This window comes from Littorina saxatilis, linkage group LG3, assembly GCF_037325665.1.
Source record: "Littorina saxatilis isolate snail1 linkage group LG3, US_GU_Lsax_2.0, whole genome shotgun sequence".
Lineage (NCBI taxonomy): Eukaryota > Metazoa > Mollusca > Gastropoda > Littorinimorpha > Littorinidae > Littorina > Littorina saxatilis.
The window spans coordinates 17,789,390-17,810,559 of record NC_090247.1 but is presented as its reverse complement, the minus strand read 5'-3'; the positions used below and the strand labels follow the sequence as shown (position 1 = coordinate 17,810,559).

At 41.6% G+C, this 21,170-nt stretch overlaps 1 protein-coding gene and 1 long non-coding RNA gene across 2 annotated transcripts in view; one reads left to right on the top strand and one right to left on the bottom strand.

Annotated features, from left to right (window-relative positions):
• The window catches only part of LOC138961771 (transcription cofactor vestigial-like protein 2), a 43,854-nt gene extending 30,066 nt beyond the window's left edge, over positions 1–13,788 (bottom strand). Inside the window, exons 1-2 of the mRNA XM_070333442.1 lie at positions 12,689–13,788; positions 294–609 (exon numbers count right to left, since the gene is read on the bottom strand). Coding sequence (XP_070189543.1) covers positions 294–609; positions 12,689–12,763 — 391 coding nt within the window. The 5' untranslated portion in view covers positions 12,764–13,788. The remainder of the gene's footprint in view (positions 1–293; positions 610–12,688) is intronic.
• The window catches only part of LOC138961794 (uncharacterized), a 457,147-nt gene that overhangs the window by 327,298 nt on the left and 108,679 nt on the right, over positions 1–21,170 (top strand). The gene's annotated exons all lie outside the window — the stretch shown is intronic.

The window sequence follows — 21,170 nt, the reverse complement described above, 5'->3', positions numbered from 1 at the left end:
CTCACTCATTCACTCACTCACTCACTCACTCACTCACTCACTCACTCACTCACTCACTCACTCACTCACTCACTCACTCACTCACTCACTCACTCACTCACTCACTCACTCATTCACTCACACACTCACTCATTCGTTAACTCACTCACCCACCCACGCACTCACCCACCCACTCACTCACTCACCCACTCTCTCACTCCCTCACTCACTCAACCACCCACCCATGCACTCACTCACTCACTCACTCGCTCACTCACTCACTGAAATGACAAGTGAACCTTCATGACACTCACCGGGTCTGGTGCAGGTTTTATGCGCCCCAGGCTTGTCAAGACTGTAACTGGACGGCTGACTGAGAGCACGTGAAAAATGTTCGTCCACAACTGTCGCCGGGTCACCACTGAAGTACGTGAACAGTACACAGTTGGACGTCAGGTACTGCGTTCCCTGGGGTTGGCTGTCTCTGTCCACTTCCCGGGGGAGTTTGTCTGTTGGGGAGGGACCCCCTCCCGTGGCGGTACCCCCTCCTCCTCCCCCTCCTGAGAGCGTGGCGGTGCTGGTAGCGTTGGAACTGTGCGCACCATCGTACATGGACGGTACGCCGTACTTCTGCAATGTCAAGAGAGAACAAACATTGAACATTTACATTTTCTTGATCATTATAATGTATATATGTTACAGTTAATTCTCAACACCCGGAAATTTACAAAATCCCTGAAAATTTCAGTAAATTTGTAAAATTCGTGTTTCACTCAAAGATGTTACAAATTTCCTAAAAAAAATCTAGGAAATTTGTAAATGTCGAAACAGTATAATTATATGTTACAGTTAATCTGTGAAACCAGGGAATACGTGTATTAACTAGGTAATGCATGAATTAACTGACGGAAAAAAACAGTTAATTCATGTATTACTTAAAATAGTTTAGTTAATACACGTATTCCCTGGTTTCACAGATTAACTGTAACATAAACAACACACGTCTATCATCTAACAAATAGTCATCGATCATTGATCGACGCGCGATCATACATGTCCCTTTCAACCCTTTCCACAAGCCGATCAAAATAAAAACAATTAAACAAAGAATTGTGGGAAACATCTGCGGTTCAAGTGAAGTAACTCGCTAGTGCAATAGTGCAAACCTTTTCCGATATTCGAAGCCAAGTACGTGATATGTTACAGAACTTTGAAGATGAAATATATTGCAAGTGGCTTGGGCATGTTGTCGATTCCATATCAGGCATATGGAATGGGCAAATACACCACAGGCTTGCCGCGAAATCGATGTCGAAGTGATTGTTTGAATAATTAATCGATCGATACATTTTATTCATTTGCTTGCTTGCTTGACTAATTGATTGATAGATTGATTTAATGATTGATTGATTGATTCATTAATTGATTTATTAATTGATTGATTGATGGATTCATTCATTCATTCATTCATTCATTCCTTGATGGATTTATTGAATGATTCATTAATTGATTGGATCTGCTGGCCGGCCAGTCATGCAAAAGTGTATTAAAATGAATGCATCATTTACATTCTCTTTCTTGTATCGACTCATATATTAATAATCGATTAATTATTTTTGAAACAGGAGACAACAAAAATCTGTTTTCATAGGTATATATATATAACACTGAGTTTTGAATGAAATTCACCAAGCTATAGGGTCGATCGAGGAACCGAGAACTGATTTTGTTTAATGCTTACTTTTCAAGAAGAAAAGTATCGCAACAGACTTGTGAATATATGTGATTTACACAACAACAGAAACGACTCCTCTATAGGGAACACACAAAAACACATACACACACACACACACACACACACACACACACACACACACACGCGCACACACACACACACACACACACACACACACACACACACACACACACACACACACACACACACACACACACACAAAATAACACCGCACACGTTACAGTTGCGAATAAACCGCATACAGGAAAAATACGCAACCCAAACTGTTTACGAATTCCTGGCAGGGCTTCGAGACATTTGTGCGGTTCAAACGTTCCTGCGTTCAAGGCCCAAGTTCCAGAGATGGCAACTGGCTCAGAAACCGGTGCAGGTGGAAAGACATATTGACGACACAACACACGCACAGCCGTGTGCATCAGACTTATCATCTCAACACTTTGTGTGGCCAAACGGGCTCGTCTGTTATTTGACTGTTCTGCCTTTGCTTGAAGGAGCTGGCTATTTGTGCCTGTTACTTGATTTTTCCGCGATTTGTTGAAGAAGCTCGATAGATTTGTCTGTTATTTGACTTTTCCCGATCCCAGAATTCTAGGGACTGTCTATTTTTGTCTGTTATTTGACTTTTCCCGATCCCAGAATTCTAAGGACTGTCTATTTTTGTCTGTTATTTCACTTTTCCCGATCCCAGAATTCAAGGGACTGTCTATTTTTTTTCTGTTACTTGATTTTTCCGTGATTTGTTGAAGAAGTTCGATATATTTGTCTGTTATTTGACTTTTCCCGATCCCAGAATTCAAGGGACTGTCTATTATTGTCTGTTATTTGACTTTTCCCGATCCCTTCAATTCGCAAGGGACTGTCTATTTTTTTTCTGTTACTTGATTTTTCCGCGATTTGCTAAAGAAGCTCGATAGTTTTGTCTGTTATTTGACTTTTCCCGATCCCAGAATTCAAGGGTCTGTCTATTATTGTCTGTTATTTAATTTTTTTCGCAATTACTTTAAGAAGCTCGATAGATTTGTCTGTTATTTGACTTTTCTCGATCCATTCAATTCGCAAGGGACTGTCTATTTTTGACTGTTACTTGATTTTTCCGCGATTTGTTGACGAAGCTCGATAGATTTGTCTGTTATTTGACTTTTCCCGATCCCTTCAAGGGACTGTCTATTTTTGTCTGTTACTTGATTTTTCCGCGATTTGTTGAAGGAGGTTTTACTTTGTGTCTGTTATCTGACTTTTTCGCGATGCTCTGAACGAGGGAGGCAATCATTGTCTTTTAATTGACTTTTCGCGATCTTTGGAAAGCGCTGGTTATTTTTCTTTGTTATTTGACTTTTTCGCGATGTCTATGGCTGGCAATTAGTGTTTCTTAATTCATTTTCAGTCATTGCTTGAAGGAACTTGATATTTTTGTCTGTTATTTTATTTTTCCGCGATCTGTTGAAGGAGCTTGCTATTTTTCTCTGTTATTTGACTTTGACGTGACGCTTAGGATGACAAACACGTCTTTGAGAAATGCTTCCATGCACGCAGGATCATCAGGTTGACATGAATTAAGGCAGTAAGCTGTGATTGGAAAACAGTGGTTGGGGGTTGGGGGGGAGGGGGGTAGTGGGATGTGGGGTCGGATTGCATTGGGACTGGCGGAGATCCTGGGGTCGGGAGAGAGAGAGAGAGAGAGAGAGAGAGATAGATAGAGAGAGAGAGAGAGAGAGAGAGAGAAAGAGAGGGAGAGAGAGGGAGAGAAAGAGAGAGGGGGAGAGAGAGGGAGGGAAAGAGAGAGATAGAGGGAAAGAGAGAGAGAGGGGGGGAGAGAGAGAGTGAGAGAGAGAGAGAGCGAGAGGGGGAGACAGAGAGAGAAAGAGAGAGAGAGAGAGGGAGACAGAGAGAGAGAGAAAAAGAGAGAGAGGGAGACACAGAGAGGGAGACAGAGAGTGAGAGAGACAGCGTGAGAGAGACAGTGAGAGAGACAAACAGACAGACAGACAGACAGACAGACAGACAGACAGACAGTCAGACAGTCAGACAGATAGACAGAGAGATGATGTATATTTCAAGAGAGAGAGAGAGAGAGAGAGAGAAAGAGAGGGAGAGAGAGGGAGAGAAAGAGAGAAGGGGAGAGAGAGGGGGGGAAAGAGAGAGATAGAGGGAAAGAGAGAGAGAGAAGGGGGAGAGAGTGAGAGAGAGAGTGAGAGAGAGAGACATAGAGAGAGAGAGGGAGACAGAGAGAGGGAGAGAGAAGGAGACATAGAGAAGGAAACAGAGATAGAGAGACAGAGTGAGAGAGAAAGAGAGAGACAAACAGACAGACAGAGAGAGGGAGAAAGAGAGACAGACAGACAGACAGACAGACAGACAGACAGACAGACAGACAGACAGTCAGACAGTCAGACAGATAGACAGATAGACAGAGAGATGCTGTACATTTCAAGAGAGAGAGAAAGGGAGACGATGCACATTTCTAGAGAGAGAACGAACGAACGAACTTTATTACTCAAGGATGGAGATTTTTAGGCTGACGCCTGGTCTTAAAATCTGTCCCTGCTAAACTAAGACATAAAGATAAAGACAATAAAAGGACAATCGTCAACAGCAATCATACAGTATTACAAACTACAACATTAACTATACGAATACATAATAAATAATAGAACATTGAAATGTATCCCACATACGTGAGAGAGACACTCGTGAGATTATAATCGTTCAAATCACACGTGTGTATATCATGTAAATGAGATCATGTCAAGCAAGCCTGGCAGGGACCTGTTTTTTCACTGCTTATGATGCCAAAGTCACCGAGACAAACGTCATTATAAAAAAAAAAAAATACGCTCGCTAATGACCCTCGATGAATTTTTAGAACTAACACGTCACGCCACACTTTCAGAGTGACGTTTCTATACTTTGACGTAATAGATTGCTCGAGGCTTTAGAAGAGATCAAGATTCCAAAACAAGCGACTTCAATTTAGCTGCCTCGACTGCAGGACATTTGCAGTAAAATACACGTAAGTACAGAATGTAGGATAAATAGAATCCTCCATGGCTTGCTGTGTCGTACCAGATTTACACTCGTTGCTTTTTCAAATAGTGAACAGCTCGCTTTCGCTCGCAGTTAAAAAAAAAAAACTCGTGTAAATCTGGTATGACACAGCAAGCCATGTAGTATTCTCTTTGTACATGTATGTCAATATATAATACAAAGGAAAAGACAAATCAGGAAAATCGACTCAGAGAGAGAGAGAGAGGGAGAGAGAGAGAGAGAGAGAGAGAGAGAGAGAGAGAGAGAGAGAGAGAGACAGACAGACAGACAGACAGACAGAGAGACAGACAGACAGACAGAGAAAGAGAGAGAGATAGAGAGAGAGAGAGAGAGAGAGAGAGAGAGAGAGAGAGAGAGAGAGAGAGAGAGAGAGAGAGAGAGAGAGAGAGAGAGAGAGAGAGAGAGAGAAATATTTGGGGCAAACACTCACTAAAAAAAAAAATCTTAAGTGGGTTTTACATGACGACAAAGAGTTTACTGGATTTTCATACCCTCCCTTCAAATTTAAAGACTACTTTACCCGCCAATTTTTGAGAAGAGGGATAGCCTACAACTGCTTTGATCGATTTTGTTTTCAGTGAAGAAAAGTTCGTTCATTTGGCAGTACATTTCATACACGACAGAAATGTCTCGGGTTTGCAACAAGCAAAAGCTTTTCAAGTCATTTCCAAAATAGAAACTTCATTCGTACAAACAAATAAATTCGTTCATATCTTAAGATTAGGAAATGGTGCAAGTTTAATTTCAAATGCCTAGCCTAAAATTTTCTCTCTTTTTTCATTTTCATTACTTTATTATCCTATTGCTGGAAAAGTCTTTTCTCTGCACAACTTATTATAGTAAACAGAAAAAGGTGTGCACATGGTTGAAAAACGATACAATTCCAAAGACCTCAACATTACAACATAATTCTTTGAATCATTCAGCAATACTGGCACGGTACAAAAGTTCTGACAAAAAGTAAGCACTTATAATTATACACCCGGGTTTGTTAGACACCAACATCCCATCATGCATGTATGCATTCAATAAACAGGGTCAAATGTCAGATTTCTTCCCGGGTAGCTCAGGTGGTAGAGCACTGGACTTGTGATCGAAAGGTCGCTGGTTCGAATCCGGGCCGGGACGGACACGGGTCAACTTTATGTGCAGACCCAGAGACGGTATCCATCTCCCACCCCCGTGTCACCACAATGGCACGTTAAAGATCTTGGTCATTCTACCATAAGTGCAGATGGCTGATACCACCTAAACACGCATACATCAAAAGCCGTGAGGGCGTAAAAACTCGAATCGTATAAACCAATTCATGTCCAATATAGGCAATTAAGACCTGACGGACAATAAGCCCCTTAAAATTTACTTTTTTTTTTACAGATTTCTTCTTCTTCTTCTTCGTTCATGGGCTTAGACTCCCACGTTCACTCATGTTTTTAGCACGAGTGGATTTTTACGTGTATGACCGTTTTTACCCCGCCATTCAGGCTGCATACGCCGATTTCGGGGGAGGCATGCTGGGTATTTTCGTGTTTCGAAAACCAACCGAACTCTGACATGGATTACAGGATATTTTCCGTGCGCACTTGGTCTTGTGCTTGCGTGTACACACCGTAAGGGGGTTAAGTCACTAGCAGGTCTGCACATAAGTTGACCTGGGAGATCGGAAAAATCTCCACTCTTAACCCACCAGGCTGCAGCGACCGGGAGGCCGATGTCTTACCACCACGCCACTGCATGCGCCCGTCGAAATGTCAGATTTGATTGATTCAGTGAGTCTCCAGTCAAGCAAAAACTTTGCGAAGTTTAGAAAGAAAAAAACACCTCACAACTTTACAAATATTTTTAAAATGTCACCTAATTACCTGTCATCCACCAGGGGAAATCGAGATGTTCAATTAATCAACCTTTAACCACAACAGAGGGAAAGGGAAGAGAAGCGGATTTCACTTAGAAAGTTAAGGACTGTAATGACCTCATAAAGTTCAAGCAACAGAAGTTGTGTTATGTACTGAATGAACTAATTAAGGCCTCATTAACCTGTAATTATATACCTCGTCTGACTTCCCATCCATGTTTGAACTGCATAATTGGCCTTACCTAAGATTTCACATTAAACACATACGATACTTATATGTTATGGTTCACATTGATGATTGATGAGGATGGCTTTTAATGACTGAGAGACTTCTAAAGTGTTGTTGTTGTTGTTGTTGTTGTTGTTGTTGTTGTTGTTGTTGTTGTTGTTGTTGTTGTTGTTGTTGTTGTTGTTGTTGTTGTTGTTGTTTGTTCGTTCGTTCGTGTGTTTGTTTGTTTGTTTGTTTGTGTGTGTGTTTGTGTGTGTGTGTTTGTTTGTTGATCATCTTCTTTTCTGGATAAGTCTTCCTGTTTTTACATTTAGTCAAGTTTTGACTAAATGTTTTAACATAGAGGGGGAATCGAAACGAGGGTCGTGGTGTATGTGTGTGTGTGTGTGTGTGTGTGTGTGTGTGTGTGTGCGCGGTGTAAGTGTGTCTGTCTGTCTGTTTGTCTGTCTGTCTGTCTGTCTGTGCGTGTGTGTGTGTAGAGCGATTCAGACTAAACTACTGGACCGATCTTTATGAAATTTGACATGAGAATTCCTGGGAATGATATCCCCGGACGGTTTTTTTCATGTTTTCGATAAATGTCTTTGATGACGTTATATCCGGCTTTTTTTTGTAAAAGTTGAGGCGGCACTGTCACACCCTAATTTTTCAATCAAATTGATTGAAATTTTGGCCAAGCAATCTTCGACAAAGGCCGGACTTCGGTATTGCATTTCAGCTTGGTGGCTTAAAAATTAATGAATGACTTTGGTCATTAAAAACCTGAAAATTGTAAAAAAAAAAAAAATAAATAAATAAATTATAAAACGATCCAAATTTACGTTCATCTTATTCTTCATCATTTCCTGATTCCAAAAACATATGAATATGTTATATTTGGATTAAAAACAAGCTCTGAAGATTAAATATATAAAAATGATGATCAAAATAAATTTTCGAAATCAATTTAAAATTACGTTCATCTTATTCCTTGTCGGGTCCTGATTCCAAAAACATATAGATATGATATGTTTGGATTAAAAACACGCTCAGAAAGTTAAAACGAAGAGAGGTACAGAAAAGCGTGCTATCCTTCTCAGCGCAACTACTACCCCGCTCTTCTTGTCAATTTCACTGCCTTTGCCACGAGCGGTGGACTGACAATGCTACGAGTATACGGTCTTGCTGAAAAATTGCAGTGCGTTCAGTTTCATTCTGTGAGTTCGACAGCTTGACTAAATGTTGTATTTTCGCCTTACGCGACTGACTTGTTACTTTTACATTTGGTTTTATTATTGTTTCCCCCTGCATGTGTGCTACCGTATTTGTATGCTTAGTATGGTATACGTATAGATTAATGCCACTTCCATCGTCATGTTCATTCGTGCAAAGCTGTACGTGTTTGGGCCACATAAGAAAAGCTCTTGGTTTAGTTCGTGCACTACGGTTTGTTTATCATTGCCTCATAATAATTATTTTGAACCAAAAACTTGCCGGTTTAAATCAAATTCTTCTAAATATACCTCCGAGTGCCTCCAGACGATATATATGTTTTCGACACATGATCATGCAAGCATGCAATGCAAAATACAAAAACAAATGCTCCATAAAGATTCCATCCATGATTGTTAAAAGGTATATGTATACATGCACCTTCCTTTCCGAATACAGTGACCCGAGTCGAATCGTTTTCGATCGAAGGACTGGGCTTTTAAACATGGTGAAAAATATGCAATAACAACTCAAATCTGCGGAAAACATCATTCGTCCAGCTTGATCGCCAGAAAAAGCTCAGATTTCAGGTATAAATTATAATGGACCAAAACAAGTCTCTTACCCCCCCCCCCCCCCCCCCCCCCCCCCCGCCCCAAGAGCTATATAAAACACTTCGGTTAGGTGGATGCAAGTATATCTATATGTCACCACACGCCAGAAATACCTTGGAATAAGCGTTTGAGCGCTCAGTTTTTCAAATTTGAAACGGCTGTGCTGTATATATACGTTGTTCTTTGTAGACTTTGATTTTTCCACGACGCCTTCTTCCGTTTAGTTTTGATTTCCGTCCTATTCTTTTTGCCCCTGAGAGCAGTCAGTATTTCATAACGGTTTTGTTTTTTTGGAAGTACCGATTTGCAATCGCCGAGCGAGCTACGGAGTTTGGTTGGGGGCCGAATAGACGACACTACACACGAGTAATGCCTATAAGAACAATTGTTTGAACGTTCATTATTCAAATCCAAATGCTGTGCTATAGTTCCCTATATATAGACTACAGATTTGAATACCTGAATCTAACGGCTTTTATATCTGCTTCGAGGACTGTGTACCCAATCAATAAAATATGACGACCGGAACGGAATAGGGACTCCTGGCACAAGAAAGTTGACGAAGAAACAGATCGCCGATTTAAATTCCTTTAATTAATTAATTGGCATAGTTACAAAGCATTTTCAGGCAAATCGTTATAGGGGTGCCTAAATTGTACACAAAAGCAAATGTTCCTTGAACTTTCAAAGGTCCAGTTCATCAGAAAACTTCCCAAAATGGCTCCTTAAATGGAAGGGCTTAAACGTGCTAGGTATTCTCAACAACAGACTGTGTATATCACAGTCTAGCACGAAAATAAGTCTATGCATGGACAAACTGCAAACTGATCTCTCTCTCTCTATATATATATAAAGGCTTGAAAATTGTGATCAACAACACAATTGAACCTGTTTTATGAGACCTCCCCATGGATACATTTAACACTTCCCATCTTATAAGGCCAATAAAAATATAGGTGTGGTTACGGTAACATAGCCCAAAAAAATAGGGTAGGTAGGTAGGCAATCACTTTTCTTTTTTTTTAACTTTTTTTTCTAATGTGTACAAATTAAACCTACTTGACAGGGAAATAAGTGTGCGACTCTGGCGCTTTCGCTTTCATTGTGTTTTTTGCACTCGGTTTTTTTGTTTTTTTGTTTTGACAAATGTAACAAATGTAATAAAAAGTTATAGGATCGGCCCCTAAAAATAGGGTAGGTCGGGTTACCGTAACCACACCTACTTTTTTTTTAGGCCCAAGACCCGAGTTTTTCAGATTTTCTGTTAAAATTCATCCGTAGATGATCCCCCTTTTCTTCTTCTTCTTCTTCTGCGTTCGTGGGCTGAAACTCCCACGTACACTCGTGTTTTTTTGCACGAGTGGAATTTTACGTGTATGACCGTTTTTTACCCTGCCATTTAGGCAGCCATACGCCGTTTTCGGAGGAAGCATGCTGGGTATTTTCGTGTTTCTATAACCCACCGAACTCTGACATGGATTACAGGATCTTTTTCGTGCGCACTTGGTCTTGTGCTTTGCATGTACACACGGGGGGTGTTCGGACACCGAGGAGAGTCTGCACACAAAGTTGACTCTGAGAAATAAATCTCTCGCCGAACGTGGGGACGAACTCACGCTGACAGCGGCCAACTGGATACAAATCCAGCGCGCTACCGACTGAGCTACATCCCCGCCCCGATCCCCATTTGAAGACTCCGCCAATTTGTCTGAGATATGTGGCACGGGGGTTCCATTTTTCACTTTATTTCGATGAAATATGTTCGTCGCAGATCTAAGACATACAAACAAACAAACAAACAAAGACAAAAAACAAAAAACAAAAAACAAAAACCGAACGGATCTTTGATGCATGTGTAATTCATTTTATTGTAAAAAAAAATAAAAAAAACTACCGAAAAATTCTCTTTTGAAATATTCAAAATCCTATACAGACGTATATGTACAGGCTTTAGTTTGACCTGAACTCATTTACATGATATACTCGTACACACGTGTGAAGCTATGGCTTGGTTATGACATGGGTGGTCTCTCTCACGTTTATGGCTGTGCATGTATATTTTCTGTTCGAACACGTGCGCGTCTGTGACAATGATGCAGGAAGTCAGTCTGTACACGTACGCACATACATGTATTTATGTAACATACAAGTAACGTATTCTTCATCTTCAGTCAGTCAGTCAGTCAGCCAGTCAGTCAGTCAGTCAGTCAGCCAGTCAGTCAGTCAGCCAGTCAGTCAGTCTGTCTGTCTGTCTGTCTGTCTGTCTGTCTGTCTGTCTGTCTGTCTGTCTGTCTGTCTGTCTGCACTCTCTTACTCACACCGACGCATTCGTCGCCGTTTGTATAATAAGTGTAGACAAAACAAAAAGTGACGAGAGGAGCGTTTGTTTCGCATAATATCTGCATGCATGTACACTAACGTAAGCACACACAAAATAAACCAAACAACATTGTGTGTTTGTCTGTGTGTATAGTCTTTCTATGCCCATTGTCAGTATGCTTGTTAGCTTTTTTTCTGATTCCCCCGCTCAACATCCACGAATTTGTTTTTATTTTAAAGAGTTGAGAGAGAGATTTCTGTTTGGTTTTCTGCGACATCATGCATTCACGTATGCGAGTAACCACACACAAGTTACTCACTTTTACTTCTGCAAGTCTTATCATCAGTTTGTTTGTTCGTCTGCGGTTCTAAAGAAAAAATTGTTGAGCTGACTGTAGAATCATAAACATAATCGTACATATAAAACATTGTGTTTCGTCTATCTCTACACACAAGACGTAAACATAATGTAAAATACATTTTATAATAATATAAATGCAAGAAAAACAAGACTCAATTGTTAGGCTTAATGCGCTTTGATCTTTAAAAAGGACTTTGTTCATGACGCTATGTTTTATTTCTGCCCTATATAGGGGCCTAGGAGATTGTGCCTGTCTGCATTCAAGAAAGGTAAGTTGTTGAAACGTTGTTATTGACAAAATTACGTTACGGTCACAAATATGTCGACCCAACAGACACACAAATATCACAATAAACATATCTTTATGGGTTTCAGTTTTCGCCCACTCGCCAGGAAGCCGAGCGAATGAATGATACATGCAATGATCATGCATGCAGCCTGTCATTCTTATATATGTCGATGTGTTTGATTGTTTGTACCCTGATTTACTGGAGCATTTTTGTTGTTGTTTGTTTCGTTGAATGATTCTTTGTTTGTTTGTTTGTTTATTTGTTTGTTTGTTTGTTTGTTTGTTTGTTTGATTGTTTGTTTGTTTGTTTGTTTGTTTGTTTGTTTGTTTGTTTGTTTGTTTGTTTGTTTGTTTGTTTGTTGTCTGCCTGTTAACAAGTAACGTGAGAACAAAAATTCAAATGAGTATTTTGATTCATCTGTCCGCCATCGTGTAGACCACTTGTTCTATGCTTCCCCTTGGATTCGCTAGTATATATATATATAAGCTTTATGCAGCCTTGAGTACGGATTGTGAATGTTACATAGGCCTACTGTATATTTGTCACAATGCTTAAATTGAATAAAGTTTTGTTTAAACCACAAAAACAAATGTTTGGCTGTCTGAACATTAAGTATACATCGATTTTAGTCGGCTTGACTTTACGTATGCCGATCTGAAGCGTCTGTTCGTCTGTGTGTTCACAGAATAAAGTGTTTCTACACGTGCATTGTATCGCTTTACCCATGCTATATTGTCCGTCTACAGTGTGTCTGTGTGTCTGTTTGTGTGTCTGTGTGTTTGCCTGTGTATCTGCCTGTGTGTACTGACTGACCTGCACGTGCATTCCTATAGATTTACGGACAAATATCAAGAAAAATGCCGAACCATCTGCTCAGTCGTACACTGTATACAGGCACAAAATTACACTGCAAAAAAATACATGTGATCGGCTGAGTAGTGCATGATGTTGAGTGTGCTTAGCTATTCTGTTTCTCATTATGGTGTGTTTTTTCTACGTGTCTGTCTGTTTGTCTGCGTGTCTGTCTGCGTACACACTGGCTGACTCACTTGCGCATCATCCACGGACGGCTTGTAGGGGAAGTAGGGAGAGTAGAACTGATACATCAGGTCTACACAGCTCATAGTGACTGCTCCAACATCATCATCGTCGTCATCATCATCTGCATCATCGTCGTCGTTGTCGTCGAGAACCCTCGGAACATTTTCCTCCTCAAACTGTGTTGGTATTAACTTACTCCTTGTCAAGACGCATGATATAGATGCTGATAATATATGCACAAATCTCCCAGTGACGTCTTGGTTCACTGAAGCAAAGTTATATGTTTGATTGCGTCACAACACAGAAAACTACGCCGTTTTCGCCACACGGTAAATCACTTGCTGTCACAAGGGAATGACACGAACAAATCCAACATGTTTTTTTTTGTATATAGCGGAGTAGCAGTTGTTTGGTGTACAGCTCTCAGGAATCACTGAGAGATCAATCGTGACACGTACGCATTAAAGAGCTGATAACTTGCAGTCGTAACCTAGCAACCATTTTCATGCGCGTGACGCATCATCGCAGCGGCACAAAACCACTCAAAGACAAGAAAAAATCAATCAAATACCCAAAAAATGTAAATCCCGATTTTACTTTGGTTTCAAATAAGTAGTGTGGGGTAGTCAGCTTTAGACAAAATATTTATTTGTTTAAATGTTGCTATCAACTAACCAAAATCCACAGCACCTTATGAAAACGAGGTCCAAAATCGGAACACTACTATCTCATTTTGATTTTATGCTAATGAGCCTGACACAAAGGTCACCACCAATAATTATGGCGTCATGTCAATCGGTTAACGATCGATTTCCGGGAAGCACACGGCACCATTATTATCTCACACAAACAGGTAAACGGCGCCGCGCAGACGATGAAGTTTTGACCAACTGTCACTAGAGGTGTACCGCCGGACCACTTCTGCCCCCGCCGAAGCCAGGTATTCCTCGCACAGGTGATAATAGCCAGGTAGCCAGCAAGCTTGTCCAAGACATGCACTACGACACAGCCCACGGTGCTATAGGGGGCTTCGCTAGCTTCCTTGCTAACTCGCTTGCCTCGCCAGCTATGGGCTCCGCTATTCGCACTATTGTTGCTCTCCGGTAGGCTTTTGTCTCGTGGCGCAACTAGGTATTCAGTCACTTCCACCCTCTACACTTCGCTACCACACCGAACTACTGCGCGAGCGTCAAGGGGCGGGGCTTAAGCGCCAACCGCGAGGGAAAGGGGCGGAGCTTAGTTCTTCATGCACGCTGCAGTTACTGAGCGCTGTGATTGGGCCGAGCGTTGTAACTCCGCCCACTGCGGGATCTTCTCGTCAGCCAATGGATTGTTTTAGTCTCTTTCCCTCTCTCACCCCTGTCTTCGATCATATGCAGTATCTGTGGAGGTGACGCCAGTTTTGTGTTGCACTGGTTTCTGACGGTTTTTTTCTTCTGGGAGGTTTATTTTATTGGCGAAACACCTCCAGAATTCGCGCGGTTATGCGGCGAGCCTGCAAGCGATGCAAATATTGATGCAACGATAGTCAGGGAGGATTCATTTTGTTGTTGTTTGAGTTGGGTTCAAACGTTGTGTGGTTATTAGGGTCGATGCGTGTGTTTAATATTCTGTAAAATGGTTACCTGTACAAGTTTGTTCTTTTTTTTTTTTTTTTTACGTGTTTCTTGTTTTTCAGACACAAGAGACTGTAAGCTTTTTCAGTCTATCTGGCACGTTTCAGATTCTCAGTCTGTGTCGGCTGATTGACTGTACATAGTGGGTAAAATATTTCAAAAGAAAGCGGGTTTTTCAAGCCGTGATCACCGTTTGAGGTACTTCCCGGCCATTGTTAACTTTTTCGTGAGTTTTTGTGTAAACGTTATTAATTTTTTGCTGAAATGTAGTTTTATAACCCACAAAAAAAGAGGCGACAAAGAGAAAAGTGCATAGCAAAGTAAAATAGGTCTCAGAATAAGGACTGGGTGGCCGAGTGGTAACGCACTTGCGCTCGGAAGCGAGAGGTTGCGAGTTCGACCCTGGGTCAGGGCGTTAGCAATTTTCTCCCCCCTTTCCTAACCTAGGTGGTGGGTTCAAGTGCTAGTCTTTCGGATGAGACGAAAAACCGAGGTCCCTTCGTGTACACTACATTGGGGGTGTGCACGTTAAAGATCCCACGATTGACAAAAGGGTCTTTCCTGGCAAAATTGTATAGGCATAGATAAAAATGTCCACCAAAATACCCGTGTGACTTGGAATAATAGGCCGTGAAAAGTAGGATATGCGCCGAAATGGCTGCGATCTGCTGGCCGATGTGAATGCGTGATGTATTGTGTAAAAAAAAATTCCATCTCACACGGCATACATAAATCCCTGCGCCTTGAATATGTGCGCGATATAAATTGCATAAAATAAAAATTAAAAAAATTAAAAAAATAAATCCCTGCGCTTAGAACTGTACCCACGGAATATGCGCGATATAAGCCTCATATTGATTGATTGAGAAAACTTAGGCATGAAATTCAGCAATCGACATCAATTATAATATCAATTTTTCGGAGATTCAAACCTCATCCGCTTTCATGTTTATATCTGTTCTCTGTTAGGCAAACAACATAATTAAATACGTCTCATTTCTGGAATAGGTAGTCACTGAGCCTATATATGTACAATGTGTTCAAAACAAATGCACGTTATAGGAAAACTTATAATTATTAAATACGGTCTAAGCGTGCAGGCACTTTTGATAAAGCTGTTACTTTCGGCTTTGTTGTTGTTGGACACCAAGCTGTACAATACAAGCATATAGTGTTTTATTCACTCAGTTATAACCACCAAATAGGCTGTGGTTTGATCATGCATGCACCTCCTGCACGCTGCTGCAAATTGTTCTGCATGTTGAAACTCTGTGCCAGTTTGTATGACATTTGATTTTGACACCCACCCCCCCAAAAAAGAAGAAAAAAAAAGTATGCGCCCAACTGAGTGTAATAGCCTGCATCAGAGACTCTATAGATGTGCCTGCCTCTTGCCGACGCCAGTTTTGAAATGAACCATTTTGTTTAATCCTTTGGGGCTGACAAATTCTTTTTTGGACAATTCTCTGTAAATCCTGATAAATTCGAACAGTTGAAAAATCTGTTTTTCTAAAAAGTTATATTTCTGTTTTGTTACAAAGCTTTGTTTGCTTCCTCATTGGAAACCTAACGTGCACCACATGGAACCTGACCGTGCACCACATGGAACCTGACCGTGCACCACATGGAACCTGACCGTGCACCACATGGAACCTGACCGTGCACCACATGGAACCTGACCGTGCACCACATGGAACCTGACCGTGCACCACATGGAACCTGACCGTGCACCACATGGAACCTGACCGTGCACCACATGGAACCTGACCGTGCACCACATGGAACCTGACCGTGCACCACATGGAACCTGACCGTGCACCACATGGAACCTGACCGTGCACCACATGGAACTTGACCGTGCACCACATGGAACTTGACCGTGCACCACATGGAACCTGACCGTGCACCACATGGAACCTGACCGTGCACCACATGGAACTTGACCGTGCACCACATGGAACCTGACCGTGCACCACATGGAACCTGACCGTGCACCACATGGAACCTGACCGTGCACCACATGGAACCTGACCGTGCACCACATGGAACCTGACCGTGCACCACATGGAACCTGACCGTGCACCACATGGAACCTGACCGTGCACCACATGGAACCTGACCGTGCACCACATGGAACCTGACCGTGCACCACATGGAACCTGACCGTGCACCACATGGAACTTGACCGTGCACCACATGGAACCTGACCGTGCACCACATGGAACCTGACCGTGCACCACATGGAACCTGACCGTGCACCACATGGAACTTGACTGTGCACCACATGGAACTTGACCGTGCACCACATGGAACTTGATCGTGCACCACATGGAACTTGACCGTGCACCACATGGAACTTGACCGTGCACCATATGGAACCTGACCGTGCACCACATGGAACCTGACCGTGCACCACATGGAACCTAACGTGCACCACATGGAACCTGACCGTGCACCACATGGAACCTAACGTGCACCACATGGAACCTAACGTGCACCACATGGAACCTAACGTGCACCACATGGAACCTAACGTGCACCACATGGAACCTAACGTGCACCACATGGAACCTGACCGTGCACCACATGGAACCTAACGTGCACCACATGGAACCTAACGTGCACCACATGGAACCTAACGTGCACCACATGGAACCTGACCGTGCACCACATGGAACCTAACGTGCACCACATGGAACCTGACCGTGCACCACATGGAACCTAACGTGCACCACATGGAACTTGACCGTGCACCACATGGAACCTGACCGTGCACCACATGGAACTTGACCGTGCACCACATGGAACTTGACCGTGCACCACATGGAACTTGACCGTGCACCATATGGAACTTGACCGTGCAACAAACAAAAGTCCACATACATATATATATAGTGTAATGACAAATATGCCTCCCGAGGTACTGACAAAGAATTTTGAGAACCAAGTTTGTCTCGGTGACTTTGTCTTTTCAGCCTTAGAAAATGACTCGTAAGGTCACCGCCAGGCTGTGCATGTATCGGTATCGTACGCCTTTAAAGGTGTAAATCATGTGCACGGCTGCATACACCACACTGCGTGCAAACAGTAGTAAGTTTTTAAAGTGTTTTTATTGTTTCTACACATGTATCTTTAATTTTAGAACAAACCAGGCTTCTCTTACGGTCAAGAAACTAACGATTTAAACGCCCAACCCCTGACTACAATTCGCCTTGGATCAAAAGCAAGTTTTCTGACTAATTTTGTTCATTTAAAGTTATTTGTAAGTAAAATGCTAAAAATGACAAACAATCTAAACAGTTAAAAGATGAAAGAAAATAAAAGGGGAAAAGTCATCTTCAAAATAAAATGAAATAAATAGAATTAGATAAAGTAGAGTCTATATTGTGTTGGAATCTTTATAGGGAAGGACGTTTCGAAATAACACACACACACACATAAATGAATTTAACTAAAATGAACTGTAAGAAGAAATTGACAAAAATTGTTATATATAACTACCAGATGATTTATAATCTGTCATGATAGGTGTGCTTGTTATTACATACGTGAACCTGTGTTTTATGTTTTATGTGCATGTGTTGTCCTTTTGTCCAATTGTTGTTATAATCGTTTACAGGCAGGCAGGGTGCGCCGAAGAAAATTGTCCATTTTTATGTAACATTTTAAGTAGAGGTTACATGCCGAGTCTCAGTGATTATTAAAAATAATGGTCGAAGTTAGCGGATCATGAAAAATGCGAGCTTTAGCGAGCTTTTTCATGACCGCGAACTGAGACCATTATTTTTTATAATCACTGAGACGAGGTGTGTAACCTCTTTATTCCTCCTTTCTTCAGTTATTTAAAGAAAAGAGGAGTTTTTTTGCGAAAGTTTGATCGAATCCTATTCACTCAACCAGTCAACCTGCGCAGGCGATCGATTAATGCGCGGTTGTATAGTTCCGTGCAAATCATTCCATTCTGTTAACACTTCTTGTCAGTTTTCCTATTTTGGACTAAAATCAAGTACACAGATATGCTGTTATTCTGCTGTGGCGGCAAAGGTAGATATTGTGTGTTCTGTATAATGTTTTGGTATCGCTTAGGATAATGTTCTTTCGTCAAATGGGACTAGCAGACGAGGCTTTTGCACCCGTGTTCCAACGTTAAAATCTGTATGAAGTTCAGTTTTCTGGGAAAAATAGTGTATGAAACCGCTTTATGTTGTTTAAATTGATGAGATGTGTGCATTTGGTTGCGTGTGATCTGTTTATTAAATGAAATATTGTTGAAAACTGACCGTCGACTGTTGTCGAAGAAACTGAGTGAAAAGAAGGGGAACTACTCTTGTCGCTAGACAAAGTATGAGTTACTTGCCTTGTGAAATTGCTTGTGATGAACGTTTGAGCACGGCAGATCTAGATTCAGAAAACAACCGAACTCATGGATTTTATATGGAGATTCATGTGTTCAGGCCTGTAGTTGTTAATTTAAATGCGGTATGTTTGTATTGTTTGCTCCAGAGATGTATACTTCGTACATTAGAGCGTTCGGAACTTTTCAGTCGCAAAAAGTAGTACCGAAACAGAACAACTTCTCAACCCATTGCACTATCGAGGATTCAGGCTGTTGCTGGGTCGTTATTTGTTTGGTTGCTGGGTCATTATCGAAAAATAACTAGCCCTACAAGTTTACAGAGGTAAAGAAGCAGAGGGGGGAATAATGGACAATAAAGTGTTGTTATTGTTATTGTTATTGTTATTGCTACGACCATCTTGGAGACATACATACTCAAATAAGTCACAGCATCAATCGTTTGTGTCTGTACATGTACAGTTGTGTCGATGTTGTTGTGAATGTTTACTTTGTCTTGAATTAAACGTTCCAATAATTTAACCTTTCTTGTTTTTTGTTTTTATATGAGAAGGTAAATTAAATAAATAAATAATATAGGAGGACGATAACATTGTAATAGGAATGTGATTATCGCTACCAACAAGCGTAACACAACATATACATCCAACAAATCCCTGCATTACAACAGAGGTACAGAACTGCAACTCCAACCCTTGCAGCTAAAGCGTACTGCACAGCACAGAAACAAGAAGTGCACGTTCAACCGGTGTAACGAATTCAGATTACTCCCGACTTCAGATTTCTGATTCGATACATACCCAAGACTGAAGTGTTGTTTCCTGGTCAAATGAAAGAAGTACACTTATTTAAGGGGGAAAAGAACGTCAGTTTCTTGCAAGCGAAGGAAATTGGTGGTGAACTTTAATAAATGTCACCACCAAATTCGATTTCTTGGAAAACGTGCACCGAGTGGTTACGTCCCTTGAATGAGAAGGGAAAGATTGCAGGATGAAGCAAATTAAAGTTTAAATAAAACAATTTGGTTGAACGAATGTGACCCCATGAAGGTAAAGTACCTAAGGTCGATCATCAGTACTATGGAAGGGAGGGGGAGGGGCTTTTCAGTGTGGAGTTTATACAAGATCTATACAAGGCCGAACGAGAAATCTGAAGTCGGGAGTAATCTGAATTCGCTACACCGGTCTGGGCCGGTGCAGAGCAGTGCAGCTGACCTGCCTGAAACGGCCACACGACTGACCCGTTGTTGCTGTTGATGGGCTGGGGCTTGATGGAGTGGGGCAGGTGGGCAGGGAGTAATTACCTGCACGCTCTAATTGCTTTCTACGATACCACTGCAGTTACGGCGTTGCCTGTAGGTACTGTAGAGTGGAGTCTGGGCGCTCTTCTCCATGGGAGTGTTGCTGACACCCGTTCGTGTATATATGTATGGCCTTGTATAAGCCGGATCACTGAGTGAAGAAAGAGATGTACATATACTCTATATCTGTGTGAGCGAATGTTTTCGGTGTGTCACTGTGGCATAGATAGCTCTTTTAAACTGCAAGTGTAATGTAACAAGGCCTACGTGCTGTACATATCTGTTTTTAAGCTCTCTCTGTACAAATCTGAATCACCTTTTTTAACCTTTGATTTTATAAAGTGGCTCTGAAATTTTATCACTTTTTATAAAGTACCATTTCGGAAAATAAACGTATACTTTTAAAATCCTATTCCCAATGCTTTTGGAGACAACGGGTGCCAAACCCAAATATATTAAATCACACTATCTAGAAGAAGAATTTATTCCTCTTAATAAACTTTTATCATCACCACTCCTGTCCACCCCGTCATCCTCCCCTCTTTTCTTACTTTTACCAGCCGCTTAGCGCATCACCAACTCATGTCCCCATGAGGACGGAAACTCTTTTCTTTTTCTTTATTTGGTGTTTAACGTCGTTTTCAACCATTCAAGGTTATATCGCGACGGGGGAAGGGGGGAGATGGGATAGGGGAAAGGGGGGAGATGGGATAGAGCCACTTGTTAATTGTTTCTTGTTCACAAAAGCACTAATCAAAAAATTGCTCCAGGGGCTTGCAACGTAGTACAATATATGACCTTACCGGGAGAATGCAAGTTTCCAGTACAAAGGACGTAACATTTCTTACATACTGCTTGACTAAAATCTTTACAAACATTGACTATATTCTATACAAGAAACACTTAACAAGGGTAAAAGGAGAAACAGAACCGTTAGTCGCCTCTTACGACATGCTGGGTAGCATCGGGTAAATTCTTTCTCGTCCCAACCAATATGGGACTCCCCCTAACCCGCGGGGGGTATGACGGAAACTCCCCCCTTTAGTTTCGAAGAAAGAGAAAGACAATTTTAAGTGTATATACATGCAGACAAACTGACGGACAGATATACAGCATGATGGATTGTGTGACGGTTGAACGGACGGGCAAGCAGGCAGGCAGACAGACAGACGGACAGGCAGGATGGCAGACTTACAGACAGACAGACAGACAGACAGACA